The sequence below is a fragment of the Emys orbicularis genome, chromosome 13 (genome assembly GCF_028017835.1).
Source record: "Emys orbicularis isolate rEmyOrb1 chromosome 13, rEmyOrb1.hap1, whole genome shotgun sequence".
NCBI lineage: Eukaryota > Metazoa > Chordata > Testudines > Emydidae > Emys > Emys orbicularis.
The window spans coordinates 24,392,302-24,406,655 of record NC_088695.1 but is presented as its reverse complement, the minus strand read 5'-3'; the positions used below and the strand labels follow the sequence as shown (position 1 = coordinate 24,406,655).

Below are 14,354 nucleotides of genomic sequence, written 5' to 3'. Positions count from 1 at the left end.
TATGAGGCACAGCCAGTGTCTATTTGTTCTGTGCCTCGGAGATGACGACCTTCATGCCTGCCCTCTCTTCTAGCTTGGCTTTCCTATCCTGCAGGGGATGGGGGAGGGAAGCTGGCAGCAGGAACTAGGAGTGGGATTTCCTGCTAGCTCCATGGCCAACCCAGGGGCTTAGGGGGTGGGTTGGGGGAAGAGGCCCATCCCCTGACCAATCAGGGTTTCAGGTCTTCACAGCACTGCTGCTGACATGTGGAGCAAGGGGCTTCTCACACACACATAGATCCAGTGGTGGTGCAGTCCTGTACACACTATGAGGCTTTTGGAGGAAGTATCAGGGCACGTTCTTTTACAAGGTGCCTTCATAGTTTTAGCTGAGCTCAGTTTATAGGCATTTCCCAAAACAGGTAACTAACTGTACACAGATATACACCACATTCAGCTTCAAGTGTGCATCTTGACATTAATTGAATTTTGCACTGCTCATAGTTATAGCTAATTCAATTTTGTTCTAAACCTAGGAGTGCATGGTCTTATGAGCTCTCAAGCCCCATTCTTATGTGCAGCATTTCACAATTGGCCAAGTGAGTAATGTGGGAGGTTTTTATGAAATGTAGGGCCAAAGCACTGTAATACTGTACTAGATTTGATAGATAATTGTTCTGATCTTGTATGTGTTTTGTTTTTGGAACTATTTTAATAATCTAACAATTAATGAGCAGGAGAACAAATTGTTTATAGCTTGACAGGATTTAAAACTGCTCAAGCAAGTCTGCCATTTTCTTAAAACTACAGCAGTACTCTCATGTTCTGTCTTAAAATTTCCCCTTGCTTATAGTATTAGTATATTGAAGGATCAGTACATTACTCTCTAATCCTGCTCTCTAGGTAGTATACTTGTGCAAAATGGTGAGCTTTCTTATGTCTGTATGGGATTGTGTGAAGTTGTGAGTAAGTCTGCAAGGTATATGTGGTGGGGGGCAGAAGTGTTGGCTTGAGGGTGTATTAATACTAGGAGTTGTATGCTCATGTGATGTTTGTGTGTGTGCATGTTGGGATGGATGAGGTGTTTATGAGTGTTGGGTGTGGGGACTGGGTATATGTGGTTTTGGTGTTTGGTGATTTGCCTGAGGGAGTTGTTTGTGTGGGTTAACAGTGGGAGTGTAGATATGTGAGATGGAGGCGTAGGGAGTGGGTGTGTTTGTGTGTGTTAGGAGGAGATTTTGTTATTATGTGTTTGTGGATTAAGCATGTGTTTGGGGACTGTCTGTACAATTGCATGAGTCATGTTTAGGCTTGAATCGATTTGCCTCTGGAAGGACAATACAAGGATAGGAGGAGAGGCAGCAGAAAGAATTTTGACTGATATGGTCCCTGTGTAACATCCTCCATTAGTAACATGAGCTTTTAGGATATGATACATTTCTATGGGCTGAGCTCTATAACTCAAGTATTTGCTCTATTTACTTTAGAGATCACCGGGAATGTTTGGGGGGAAAGGACAAGGGAAAGAAAGGAGGTCCCTATCACAGTGCCAGGGGGAGGAACACCTAGATTAATAGAGTTTCAAGGTTAAGGCCAGAAGGGTCTTAAAGCATTTCTTCATAAACTTCACAACAGCCTTTGATGTGGATAAATATTATTATGGCACTTTTATAGCTAGAAGAATTGAGGCAAAGCAATACTAAGTAATCTGCCCTAGGACATTCCAAGAGTCAGTGGAAAGCCAGCAATAGAACTTTGGAGTCTTGGATCCAGTTCTCTAGCTGACCCATTAGGCCAGATTCCCTTGTCAAGTCAAATTATTTATAGGAGATTAATTCATATAGCCGGTAAGACATCAAAAATTTCTAATTATATCTAGTCATGTCAAATGACAATTATGCCTTTAGTTAAGTATGCCATACAATACTTTGCCAGAGAAAGGTTAGCCAAAAATGCTTTGACTGAAGATCTGTTGCAGATGCAGATCAGACCCTATAAAAGGACCCCTGGGAAACAATTTGCCTTGTCCTTGCACAGAAAGCTTCAAGGTAAGCATATGGAGGGACCTGGGTTTGTGGAGAGGGGAAATTTCCCCTGCATTCCACACATCCAGCTACATTCCTGAAGCCGCTAGCACTAATTTCCATGAGGGATTGACTCTGTTAGCAGTGATTTTAAATCTGCTTTTCAAGGTGTCTATATATTTTCAATCTATAATTTATCACTGGCGTTTCGTGCAGCAATAAGAAGGGAATTTCTATTTCTATTTTACAGTATTGATCAGCTTCCAGACTGCATACTATCCATCTGTTATCACAAGAGGTAAGATTCTGATTTACTAATTCCAAGGGGATAGTAAGAGACTATCTAGGGTGGGATTTCTGTGTTGCTGAATGGACAGTTGCTGTATCCCCTAATATTTATGCCCATTGTGCAAATGCATTACATATTGTGCTTGGCCTGTGCTGCCTATGGTGGTCAGGGTCTCTACAGTGGCTGAACTTGAAGCCAGTGACCGATGATGCTGGGCTCGCCAGTGCCCTGTCCTAGATCCTCACTTCTAACCAATCAGTTTGATCAGTTCTAGACTTTAAGTCTTTGATATGACTGTATCCAAGGTGGCTAGAGTCCACCAGCTGAGAGAATATTGCAAAATCGTATTCTTTTTCCTCAGACATATGTATTATTGTAATGATCATTTTGTCAGGAATTTACCGTACCAAATTTTATTGAAGAAGTTTGTCATCTGAACATACAAGTCATTTTATAACATGTAATACAAAGGTCTCATTTTCAATACTGCGGAGAACTCAGCAGTTCCCTGTTGTTATAAATCCATAGTTTATTTAAGAGCCTAATAATGGGTTTAGAATTCCAACTCCTATTTTTGGCCTTAGTTATTTTTATAAATTATATTCCAGCACATTTACAACTGTACTAAGTGTTATAATAAATAATTCAAATTGAACAGTGGCAATTCATTAAAAAAGTTGTGTTATTCATGGTTTTTATTGTTTGTTCACTTTGTTTTATTGTTTGAATCACTGAGTGCAAAATAGCAAGGGTCTTCTCCATAGATTTAGGCCCAGATTGTTAAACTATTGCTCTGCTCTGCAATGCCTAACTAAATTAGGAGTCAAACTCCCGCAAGCCAATGGCTCATCAGGCTGATGTAGTTAAGGCATGTTAGTGTCATAGCTAACAGTACACAAGGGAGCAACGTGGCAGCATCACGTCTGATTACCTTGGGGTACACCAACCCAATGGAATGGGAAACCAGTCTGCAGCTAAGTGAACGCAAGGTGGCCTTTTAGTGTGAGGCAGGCAAGATTCAAACCTTCAGGACTGTAGTTCAGAACCTTACCCTCACATTCCTCACACCTATGAGGAGCCATACGCCCACTGATTTTCAACAGATGCCTTACAATTTACCCCCACTAAACCATCCCAAGGGTAGAAAATGTCCCAACGGATGCAAAATATTATTGATTCATCAGTGTAACATTTTCTCCACATCAGAGCTCACTGCTGAGCTGCCCTAGATAAACCGCAGCCATGTCGTCGGATGCTGAGATGGCCGTCTATGGGGTGGCAGCTCCTTTTCTCCGAAAGTCGGAGAAGGAGAGAATTGAGGCCCAGAACAAGCCTTTCGATGCTAAGACATCGGTCTTTGTGGTGCATCCCAAGGAATCCTTTGTGAAAAGCGTAATCCAGAGCAGGGAAGGAGGGAAGGTCACAGTCAAGACTGAAAAAGGAGAAGTGAGTAAAAGCAAGGAGTAAGGAACAGCATTTTGTTCCTCCTCTGTTCTTAGCTGATAGAAATGGGTCTCTTCTTTCCTTCCAGACTTTGACTGTTAAGGAAGATCAAATCTTCTCCATGAACCCTCCCAAATATGATAAAATCGAGGACATGGCGATGATGACCCATCTCCATGAACCTGGCGTCCTGTATAACCTCAAAGAGCGTTATGCAGCCTGGATGATCTATGTAAGCACAGGCCAAAGTCTTTCCTGGACTTCCAAACTAACAGCTACACTAAATCATGTGGAAGCCAATCACGTTATCTCCCTTTCTTTCAGACCTACTCGGGTCTCTTCTGTGTCACTATCAACCCCTACAAGTGGCTGCCAGTGTACAACCCAGAAGTTGTGTCTGCCTACAGGGGCAAAAAGCGTCAAGAGGCCCCTCCCCACATCTTCTCCATCTCTGACAGCGCCTATCAGTTCATGTTAACTGGTGAGTGGCTCAACTCCTGAAAAGTGATTATACAATGAAAATTTCATATGAGGAATCACAGTGGCTGAGTTTTAGCATTCACTGGTGAGCAAATATCTGTGAGCCTTATTTCCTTCACAGCCATCATCAGTACCAGTGCAAATTACACATATTTTTGCACTTAGTTTTTCTAAATATCAAACCCATAACATATAGCCAAAGACACTGAAAGTGCTAAGAATAGTGATAGGTAAAGTGGTTCAGATGAAACAAGAATTCATTGAAACCCACACTGAAACTGACCCAAAACTTTGTCCAGCACTTGAATCTAAACCTGACCCAAAATTTCACACAAATCCTTTTTGATATTCTGGAAAGTTTGGTTAATTTTTCTAAAAAAATAACTGTTCTTTGTTCCTAGGTTTCAACCAGGCTTAGAACAAAAGTGTAACATGCTTTGATAAAATGTTGATCTCATGGTATTTCCAGCATAGCTGGATTCAGAAACTACTATGATCTCATGAAATTTCAGCTCCAAGAGGTTCGGATGAACTTGCAAACTTTTAGCTGTCTTTTAGTTAAGAGTATTGTTTATATAATCATTTGCCCTACAGAGATTTAAGTCACTTGTTCAGATTTCTGAATAATAAAATTTGATGAAAGGAAAATGTGTATAAGTTGGTCTGAAGTCCACGTATCCTGTGGTTCTGTCAATCCATGTGAATTTAACTCAAAACCTAAATATCATGGAATTGATACATTGATTGTTTGAGAGAGAGAGAGAGAGAGAGAGAAAACAGTTCATGAAAAAAATCAAAATTTGGAAGTAATTTCATTACAAACTGAAATGATTTTTAAAATATTGGTTTTGTTTTCTTCCTTTCTCTTTTTTTCCTTTTACCACTGGATGCAGTAGAATGGATGATGCTCATAGCTTTATTTTATCTTCACATTTTCATTTTGTTTTTTCCTTTTCCCACTTTGTAACTTTTAGAAACTTCCTCAACTCTGGAAACTTACAGAATAGGTAAAATTAAGAGAAGGGTAAGACTAGTGCTAAAATGAACAAAAAAGAAAAAGAAAACAGAAAAAGTGACCAGAACCCCCCCCCCCCCAACCCATTCTGGGCATAATTCATTCTATTGGCATTCAGTGACAAAAAAGAAAACAAAAGGGGGAAAAAAAGGATTTCCTAAAAACTCAAACATTTCCAATGCTGATTAAAAACAAAAATCTCAAGAAATCGGAAGCTACTAGAGAAAGTTTCTAGTTTTGAAAAAAGGCTAGTTTTTGTTGAAAAAAGTTTCAGATAAAAATGTTGACGATCTCATATTTACTTCAAACACATTTCAGTCAGTTCAACGTTACTCAGTAACTCTTTTAAAAGTCTTTTTGGTTCTGTCTCTTTCACAGATCGGGAGAATCAGTCGATCCTCATCACGTATGTATATTTCCCTGCCCTGGTTTTTGCTGGCTTTGCTATGTGCTGCAGGAAGAAACTCTTTGGTTATGTGTGTTCTTTCCTTCTCTGTTTGATTTGACAGCGGAGAATCTGGTGCTGGAAAGACTGTGAACACAAAGCGTGTCATCCAGTACTTTGCAACAATTGCAGCTAGTGGGGAGAAGAAGAAGGAAGAGCCAGGCAAAATGCATGTGAGTTGGTCACTAAAGATGGGATTAAATGCTCTTTTCTGAAACTGCCACGTATATACTGGTTTAAAACAACCTTAATTTGACAATAATTATTACTTTGTAGGGGACCCTTGAAGATCAAATCATCAGCGCCAACCCCCTGCTGGAGGCCTTTGGGAATGCCAAGACTGTGAGGAATGACAATTCCTCTCGTTTTGTAAGTCTTTTTTGTCAGAAATGCTCTTAGTTCTAGGCAAACATGAGGGTACGGTGTCTGCCACTCACTCAAGTGCAGTGATGGGACAATTTATGTTCATATAATTAGAATTTTTTATCATGTCTTTACTGGTTTTCAAACAAGGACAGATTAAACATACATATAAATAACAGAAATTATAGTAGAGAGACAAGGTGGATGAGGTAATATCTTTTATTGGACCAACTTCTGTTGGTGAGAGAGAGAAGCTTTCCAGCCACACAGAGCTCTTCTTCAGGTCTGGGAAGGGTACTCTGAGCATCTCAGCTAAATGCAAGGTGGAACAGATTATTTAGTATAAGTAGTTAACACATATTGTAAGGGCACATTCAAGGTAGAGTGCCCCATTAACACCTCTGCAGTCATAGGACAAAAATGGGGGTTAGTGGGTTACATTTTGTTGTAATAAGCCATAAATCCAGAGTTTCTGTTCAGTCCATGGTTTTTAGTGTCTAGCAGAGTGATGAATTTAAGCTCCCAGGCTTTGGTTTCCTTTGAGGATGAGCACTGAGAGGTCAGACATAGAGTGATCACTCTGTGAAAAGTGTTCACCCACAGGTGATAGAGTGTTTTTTGTCTTTTATCATTTTCCTGTGAGTGTTCATTTGAGAGGTAGTGATTGTCTGGTTTCACCCACATTGTTGTTATTGGGGCAGTTAGTGCACAGAGCTGGGGCAGCAGACCTCAAGTGAACCACCCAATGACCACAAGTGAACCACCCAATGACCACAAGGTCTGAAGGCACCCAGCCAGGTTTATTGTCGACAAAGCACAGTATTGGTGCCCTATACTTGCTACAAGTACACTCAATGCATGTATGCCCATGACAATGGATGCAGCTCAGTGAATGGTGGGACTTTCCATTCCCCCCTAGACTGGCCAAAGACACTCCCTCTGAGACTCCATTTTATACACCAATACAAACAATTATGTATTGCCCCTCTGATGTGGTTAGATACTGCCCTCTGACATAGCTAACCACCACCTTGTACCTGTTGGTTCAATCAAAACATCTCTATCCATCATGCTGTCATCCTGACGTTATCTTTAGGATGGGTCAGCATATTCCTGTTATCTTGGTGAATGTGTTTGGTATCGAGGCGTTCTGGTACCACCTTCTGGAATGTGTTTGTGTGCATGGCCTGTGTGTAGCACTTCTTAGGAATGTGTGTTTCTGCAGTGTCAGCCCTGTTCTTACCAGATTATGTGAGCAGGGCCTGCCTCTAGCTTACAGCCTGACTTTGCTTGATATTAGCAAAGCTTTGACCACTACTTTAGCCCAGGCCTCAGGTCTCATACCAGGCCTCTGATACAAGGGCTTATGTCTCATGCTCTTTTCCTACTACAACCCCCAGTTCAAGTCCCACTGCCATTGGATGAGGAGAAGGGATTTGAACAGTATCTACCACCTCTCAGGGGAGAGCCCTAACCATTTATTCTGATGTGGGGCTCCTTCAGTCTCTCCTGCTGAAGCTGTCTCATTCTGGATCAATAATTAAAGAGTCATTGGAGTGGGACCCTGGGTCTCCCCTCCTTTCACGTGAGTGCAGTAATCACCCAGCTATGGAGTCATTCTCATGCTTCTGCTCTCTGTGTGGGGGAGACTGAAGTGAGAGAATGACTCTATAGATCTGGTGGTTCGCGCACTCACCTGGGAGGTGGGAGACCCAGGATCCAGTCCTCCTGTTCTAGTGACTCTTTATTTTTATCCAGAGTGCAACAGCGACAACAGGAGAGACTGACGGAGCCCCACATCAGAAGAGTCCACAGCCCAGTGGTTAACATACTCATCTGAACGGAGGTACTTGTTCAAAACCCTTCTCCCCTCAGGCAGAGGGGGGTCTCCTACATCCCAGGTGAGCACCCTAACCACTGGGCTAAAGATTATGAGGGAAGTCCTTCATCCCTGGCTGCTCTTTGTTAACTCATCTGAGGGGCCTGATCCAGGAGGAGTCCTCTGAGCATGCCTGCCGGATCAGGCCCCCCATGCGATTTAAGCAGCTGAATGCCTGTCTTCCCCTGGTACATCAATCATTCTGGGGCTTAGGCAGGAGATTGGCACCTATGGCTAGAGGGAGGCAGAAGTGCGCACACCCAGAGGAAAGAACATAGATGACGGGGAACTTTTACTGCAAAAACATAGGTGTCAAGGGAGTTTAGGCACCGACAGGGTTCAGCAGGAGTTTTGTGCGTCACAATGCTGATTAAACCAGGACTTAAGTGCCTAAAACAGGGACTTTGGCGTCTGGATACTTTTGTGCTTTCAGGCCTTCCTTTCTCCTGTGCATTCAACTTATGTGAACTGTACAATTGTGGCTATATTGGTCACTATGGATGTTAATAATTTAGCATAGGTCTTTACCTAAATATTTAGTAGTGACATAGGCTAAACATTTCACTACATATTAATAAAATACATCTAGGGTGAAGCCTTGGCCTCTCTGAAGTAAAAGGCAAAATTCCCATTGATTTCAATGGGGCCAGGATTTCATCCCTAGTCTGCCTCTGAGGGTTTTAAATTAAATGACTTTTTTTTCCTTTAAAGGGCAAATTCATCAGAATCCACTTTGGTACCACAGGGAAACTGGCTTCTGCTGACATTGAAACATGTAAGGGACCTCCCTTTAAGGGTCACAATTCTCTGTCTCTCTTTCTTTCTCATTGTGTTTTCTTGTGGCTAATTGTACTTTACCTGCCTTGCCAGATCTGCTGGAGAAATCTAGAGTCACTTTCCAGCTCAAGGCAGAAAGAAGCTATCACATATTTTATCAGATCATGTCCAACAAGAAGCCAGAACTAATTGGTAAGAAACGTTTTAACTCTTTTGGTGGAACTGGTCACTGAGTAACACTAACTGATAAGCTTTGTTACATGGGCAATTATGGGCATGTCTGCACTGCATTGTAAACGCAGGCTCAGACTCAGGTTTGAGCCCAACCCCTCCTCTACAGTTCACACTCAAATCTATCTGACTCAGGTCAGTAAGTCCTCAGGGTCAGAGTCCTAGGACCCACGTGGGGTGGTAGGTCCAACCCCAAATCCTGCTGTGATTTGGGTCCAAGCTCCGTCATTTCACAGTGTGGACACAGCACAAGCCTGGGTCCCCAGAAGCAGAAGGTCTGACTCGAGTCTGCAAGCAGTATGGATGTATCAGCATGGTTCTGAGAACTGAGTCCATCAATTGTAAACCTGGGTTTACAATGCAGCATGATGCACATGTGTAAACTTGGAAACACTGAATCTGTAGGCGTGGGGCCCACAGACCTGGATTTGCAATGGAGTGTAGACATACCATTAAAGCCCTGTATTACCCTGAGGCAAGGTCTGGAATAAATATGTGACCAAAGACCAAACTGCAGCAGGTAAAAATTGGGATCTATTCTTGTTTTCAGAGATGCTTCTGATTTCCACCAACCCATATGACTTCCCCTTTGTGAGTCAAGGTGAGATCACTGTAGCCAGCATTGATGACCAGGAAGAACTCATGGCCACAGATGTGAGTAACACATGATAATTATTATGTGAAGTATTAACTTTACTAGATAAGATCTTTACTTTACTGATTCTGTTGACAGAGCGCCATTGACATCTTGGGCTTCAGTTCTGAGGAAAAAATGGCCATTTACAAGCTGACAGGGGCAGTACTGCACTATGGGAACATGAAATTCAAGCAGAAGCAGCGTGAGGAACAGGCAGAGCCAGATGGCACAGAAGGTATTAGCAGAAATTACACTCTCAATAACGCAAGCAATAAATCAATCCGTAGAAGTTGAATTATGTCAAAATGTCAAGCTTTAGCTTTCAGTTCTGTTTGAGGAGTCTCTTTTACAATCATCCTTTATTTTTAGGTGCTTAGGGGTACATTTTCAAAGGCACTGAGTGCTTAACTCCCACTGACTTTCAAAAAAAGCCTACTTTTGAATTTCATGTCTTTTATGCCTGCACAATCTCTACTATAAGATTACATTAATAGAATTGCATGAATAGAACATTTAACATTACATTTGCTTTTGAGAGAAATCTCACATACACCACATTCTATTTGTTGTCCAATAATTGATTCCTCTGACTGTGTCCTTTTAGTGGCTGACAAAGCAGCCTACCTGATGAATCTGAACTCAGCTGATCTGCTCAAAGCCATGTGTTGCCCCCGAGTCAAGGTTGGGAATGAATATGTGACCAAAGGTCAAACCGTGCAGCAGGTAACAATTGGTGATCTAGAATTCTGGTTTGAATTAACACACCCGGGTTTCTTCCTCTGCTTTGTATGGTAACTCCAGTCCTTCTCCCGCTGGTTTAGGTGCACAATTCGGTGGGTGCTCTGGCAAAGGCGGTCTATGAGAAGATGTTTCTGTGGATGGTCATTCGTATCAACCAGCAGTTGGATACCAAGCAGCCCAGACAGTACTTCATTGGTGTCCTGGACATTGCTGGCTTTGAGATCTTTGATGTAAGGAGCAGGGATTTGACAGCAGGTTCCTGGAAGGGACACTGAGGGGTTGTGAAAATTCAGAGAAATATGTTTTTCTGAAGATCTTAGAACTTTTCAAATCATTTCAAATTTTCTGGAAAAGCCTGCCTTTTCTGGAGAAGTGCCCTGTCTCAGCTTCTGCAGAGCATGACACTCAAAGGGCTTCACTTTTAAAAAGATGGAATTAGGTTTTGTATGTAGAAATAAATAGCAACTGCAGTATTATGCGCTTTCAACTTTTCAACAGGTTGAGCTTATCAAATAAACTATTGTGTAATGAGGTGAATGCTCAGAAGCACCTGAGCAAGCGTGGGGCAATGAACACAAAGGCAAGCCCAAGGGCTGAGGCACATACAGGTCTGGGCCAGGGTATGGGAATTCCTGGGTGGGCCAAGTCAATAGTGCATAAACGCCTGGTCAGAAGGGTCAGATGGGTTAGTACCGGGCGCCAGACCCCACAAACAGCCTGCAGTGAGAGTGAGGAAATGCTGGTGCAGCAGGGAGCTTATCTGGGCCAGAGCCTGGAAACAAGCATGGCCTTGATCTGAAAGCATAGAAATTCTGGTGTGGGCAGGCACTGAAAATGTTGACATGTCCCAGGAGATATGATAGTATAGTAAATAATAGATTTTACCTTACTATTGACTTCAAAGGAGCTCTCCTGGGAACAATGAATTCAAGGTCTTTTTGCTCTCCCATATTCATGCACAAATCCCATTGAGGGAATTGCAAACAGGGCCTGAACTGGTGGTGCCTTGTCAATACAACCCATTACATTTACACTGGGAAGCCCACTTTAGGATTAGAAGTGCCACCACAGCTTCACAGTTGCTGTTACATCTTTAAAATCTTTAATACACATACATTTGTCTTTCCCTTTGTGTAGTACAACAGCCTGGAGCAGCTGTGCATCAACTTCACCAATGAGAAACTGCAACAGTTTTTCAACCACCACATGTTCGTGCTGGAGCAGGAGGAGTACAAGAAGGAAGGAATTGAATGGACATTCATTGACTTTGGGATGGACCTGGCTGCCTGCATTGAGCTCATTGAGAAGGTATCTTTTCAATTCAAGTGCCTGATTCATTCGAGAATTCTTTAGTTGCTGGGGGTCGTATTAAATTTTAGAGGGACTCTTCCCTGCTCAGGTCCATATATTCAGCCTTAGTTATTAAAAATACCTTGTCCCACAATTTAATATATTTTGGGATAAAAACATTAGTCATAGAATCATAGAAATGTAGGGCTGGAAGGGACCTCGAGATGTCATCTAGTACAGTTCCCTGCACTGAGGCAGGACCAATGATGGGAATTACACAGCCCCCCCTGGAAGCCTATTCCAGAGCTTAACTACCTTTAGAGTTAGAAAGTTTTTCCTAATATCTAACCTAAATCTCCCTTGCTGCAAACTAAGCCCATTACTTCTTGTCCTATCTTCAGTGGACATGGAGAAGTATTGATCAGCATCCTCTTTGTAACATCCCGTAACATATTTGAAGATTGTTTTCAGGTTTTCTCTTCATCTTCTTTTCTCAAGGCTAAACGTGAGATTTTCTAAACCCTTTATCATTATTGTTGCTTTCCTCTGGACTCTCTCCAATTTGTCCACATCTTTCTGAAAGTGTGGTGCCCAGAAGTGGGCCTCCAGCTAAAGCCTCACCATGCTGAATAGATGGCATAGACGATAGACAATTACTTCCCACGTTTTACCTACCATACTCCTGTGTCTTATATATGACATCCCAGAATATTAGCCTTTTTTGCAACTGCATTATATTGTTGACTTATATTCAATTTGTGTTCCACTATAACCTACAGATTCCTTTCAGCAGTACTACTGCCTACCCAGTTATTTCCCATTTTTAATTGTGCATTTGATTTTTAATTCCTAAACGTAGTATTTTGCACCTGTCTATTGAATTTCATTTTGTTGATTCCAGACCAGTTCTCCATTTTGTCAAGGTCATTTTTTGTTCTAATCCTGTCCTCCAAAGTGCTAGCAACCCCTCCCAGCTTGGTGTCATCCACAAATTTTATAAGCATACTATACACTCAATTATACAAGTTATTAATGCAAATAGTGAGTGGTATCAGACCCAGGACTGACACCTGTGGGAGCCCACTAGATACATCCTCCCAGTTTGACAAGGAACAATTGATAACTATTCTCTGAGAATGGTTGTTCAACCAGTTTTGCATCCACCTTATAGTCATTTCATCTAGACTACATTTCCCTAGTTTGGTTATGAGAATGTCATGTGGGATAATGTCAAAACCTTACTAAAATCAAGATATATCCTGTCTACAGCGTCCTTGCTATCCACTAGGCCACAACTCTGTCAAAGAGGGAAATGAGGTTGGTTTGGCATGATGTTTTTTGACAAATCCATATTGGCTATTACTCATTACCCTTCTATCTTCTAGGTGCTTACAAATTGATTGTTTAATAATTTGTTCTAGTATTTCTCCAGGTATTGAAGTTAGACTGACAGTTCAGCAATTCCCTAGGTCCTCTTTGGTCCCCCTTTTAAGATAGGTAGTATGTTTGTCCTTCTCCAAAATGGAAAAATGACCTAAATTACCTTATAACAGGACCCTTTTCAGAAACCTGGACACAGTTTCCAATTTAAAGCATGCTTCTGTACTCTTTAGTACTGAAAGAATTAATTCTTCAAAGCAAACCATGGAGAAATCTGAAAAAGTAGTATATTTTGGTTTCTTGATATTATTGCCCAAGTAACATGAAGATTATATCAGTATGATAACTTCATTAAAATAATGTTCTACATTTGTGCTCTACAGGCCCTGTCATATCCAGATAATCAGTGTCATATCCAGTTAATCATTTCCTGGTAGATTTGGTGAGGAAGGCAGAAATATAATATTCTGATCACTTTGACATTGTCTTCAACATTTGTAGCTAAGAAATTTTGTTCATGGTGAATATAGAAAATGGAAAAATACAGTTCTGGGCAAATATGTTCTTTCTCTCTAATGTATACATCTTCTGAGTGCAACAATGAGGAGGTGGTGATTTTGAATGTAGGGCACATAGAATTAAGAACATTTGCTGAAAGTATACAGTTCTGGAGAACAACAGGCTTTTTTAGCAAGATATCTTCATGTTGTGTGAGCTCATTTGGGTAAGGACTTTTATGTAAACATGACAATATTGTTGCACCTTTCAAAATGTTTGTTACAAAAAAGTAAAATTTCCATGAGCGATTATGTTACATTCAAAGCTGAAATAGATGAAATTCAGCTTGTTTAATCTCCCATTTTGTCAGGAGATGTACTTGGAGTACATCCTTTTCTGACCTGTTTCTCAACCTCTGGACTCTGTCAGTCTTCTGACCAAGAGATGGCCACATTGTCCAGGACGGCAGTTTGTAATCAATTTCTCCCTCTTTCTACTTATTTGTTGCTGTTTATTTCAGCCAATGGGTATTTTCTCCATCCTGGAAGAGGAGTGCATGTTCCCCAAGGCAACTGACGCTTCTTTCAAGAACAAGCTCTATGACCAGCATCTTGGCAAGTCCAACAACTTCCAGAAGCCCAAGCCTGTCAAAGGAAAGCCTGAGGCCCACTTCGCCCTGGTGCACTATGCTGGCACTGTGGACTACAACATCACTGGCTGGCTTGAGAAGAACAAAGATCCCCTGAATGAAACTGTCATTGGGTTGTACCAGAAATCGTCAATGAAAACACTGGCTTTTCTCTTTGCCGCATATGGTGGAGATGCAGGTATTTGTATTCATCCACAATATCCAATATACACAGAGATACTTCTTCTAGAATCA

At 41.5% G+C, this 14,354-nt stretch overlaps 1 protein-coding gene across 3 annotated transcripts in view; it reads left to right on the top strand.

Moving 5' to 3' along the window:
- The first annotated feature begins 3,534 nt into the window (after positions 1 to 3,534).
- Positions 3,535 to 14,354, top strand: part of LOC135887907 (myosin heavy chain, skeletal muscle, adult-like) — a 32,184-nt gene continuing 21,364 nt past the window's right edge. Inside the window, exons 1-14 of one of the 3 annotated variants that reach the window (XM_065415704.1) lie at positions 3,535 to 3,738; positions 3,824 to 3,967; positions 4,060 to 4,216; positions 5,609 to 5,636; positions 5,740 to 5,848; positions 5,952 to 6,044; positions 8,629 to 8,692; positions 8,788 to 8,886; positions 9,476 to 9,579; positions 9,659 to 9,797; positions 10,167 to 10,285; positions 10,384 to 10,533; positions 11,441 to 11,611; positions 13,992 to 14,298. In XM_065415704.1, the coding sequence (XP_065271776.1) occupies positions 3,535 to 3,738; positions 3,824 to 3,967; positions 4,060 to 4,216; positions 5,609 to 5,636; positions 5,740 to 5,848; positions 5,952 to 6,044; positions 8,629 to 8,692; positions 8,788 to 8,886; positions 9,476 to 9,579; positions 9,659 to 9,797; positions 10,167 to 10,285; positions 10,384 to 10,533; positions 11,441 to 11,611; positions 13,992 to 14,298 (1,888 nt within the window). Of the gene's footprint in view, positions 3,739 to 3,823; positions 3,968 to 4,059; positions 4,217 to 5,608; positions 5,637 to 5,739; positions 5,879 to 5,951; positions 6,045 to 8,628; positions 8,693 to 8,787; positions 8,887 to 9,475; positions 9,580 to 9,658; positions 9,798 to 10,166; positions 10,286 to 10,383; positions 10,534 to 11,440; positions 11,612 to 13,991; positions 14,305 to 14,354 lie in introns of all 3 variants that reach the window. The other 2 variants (XM_065415703.1, XM_065415702.1) reach the window with 2 other exon arrangements.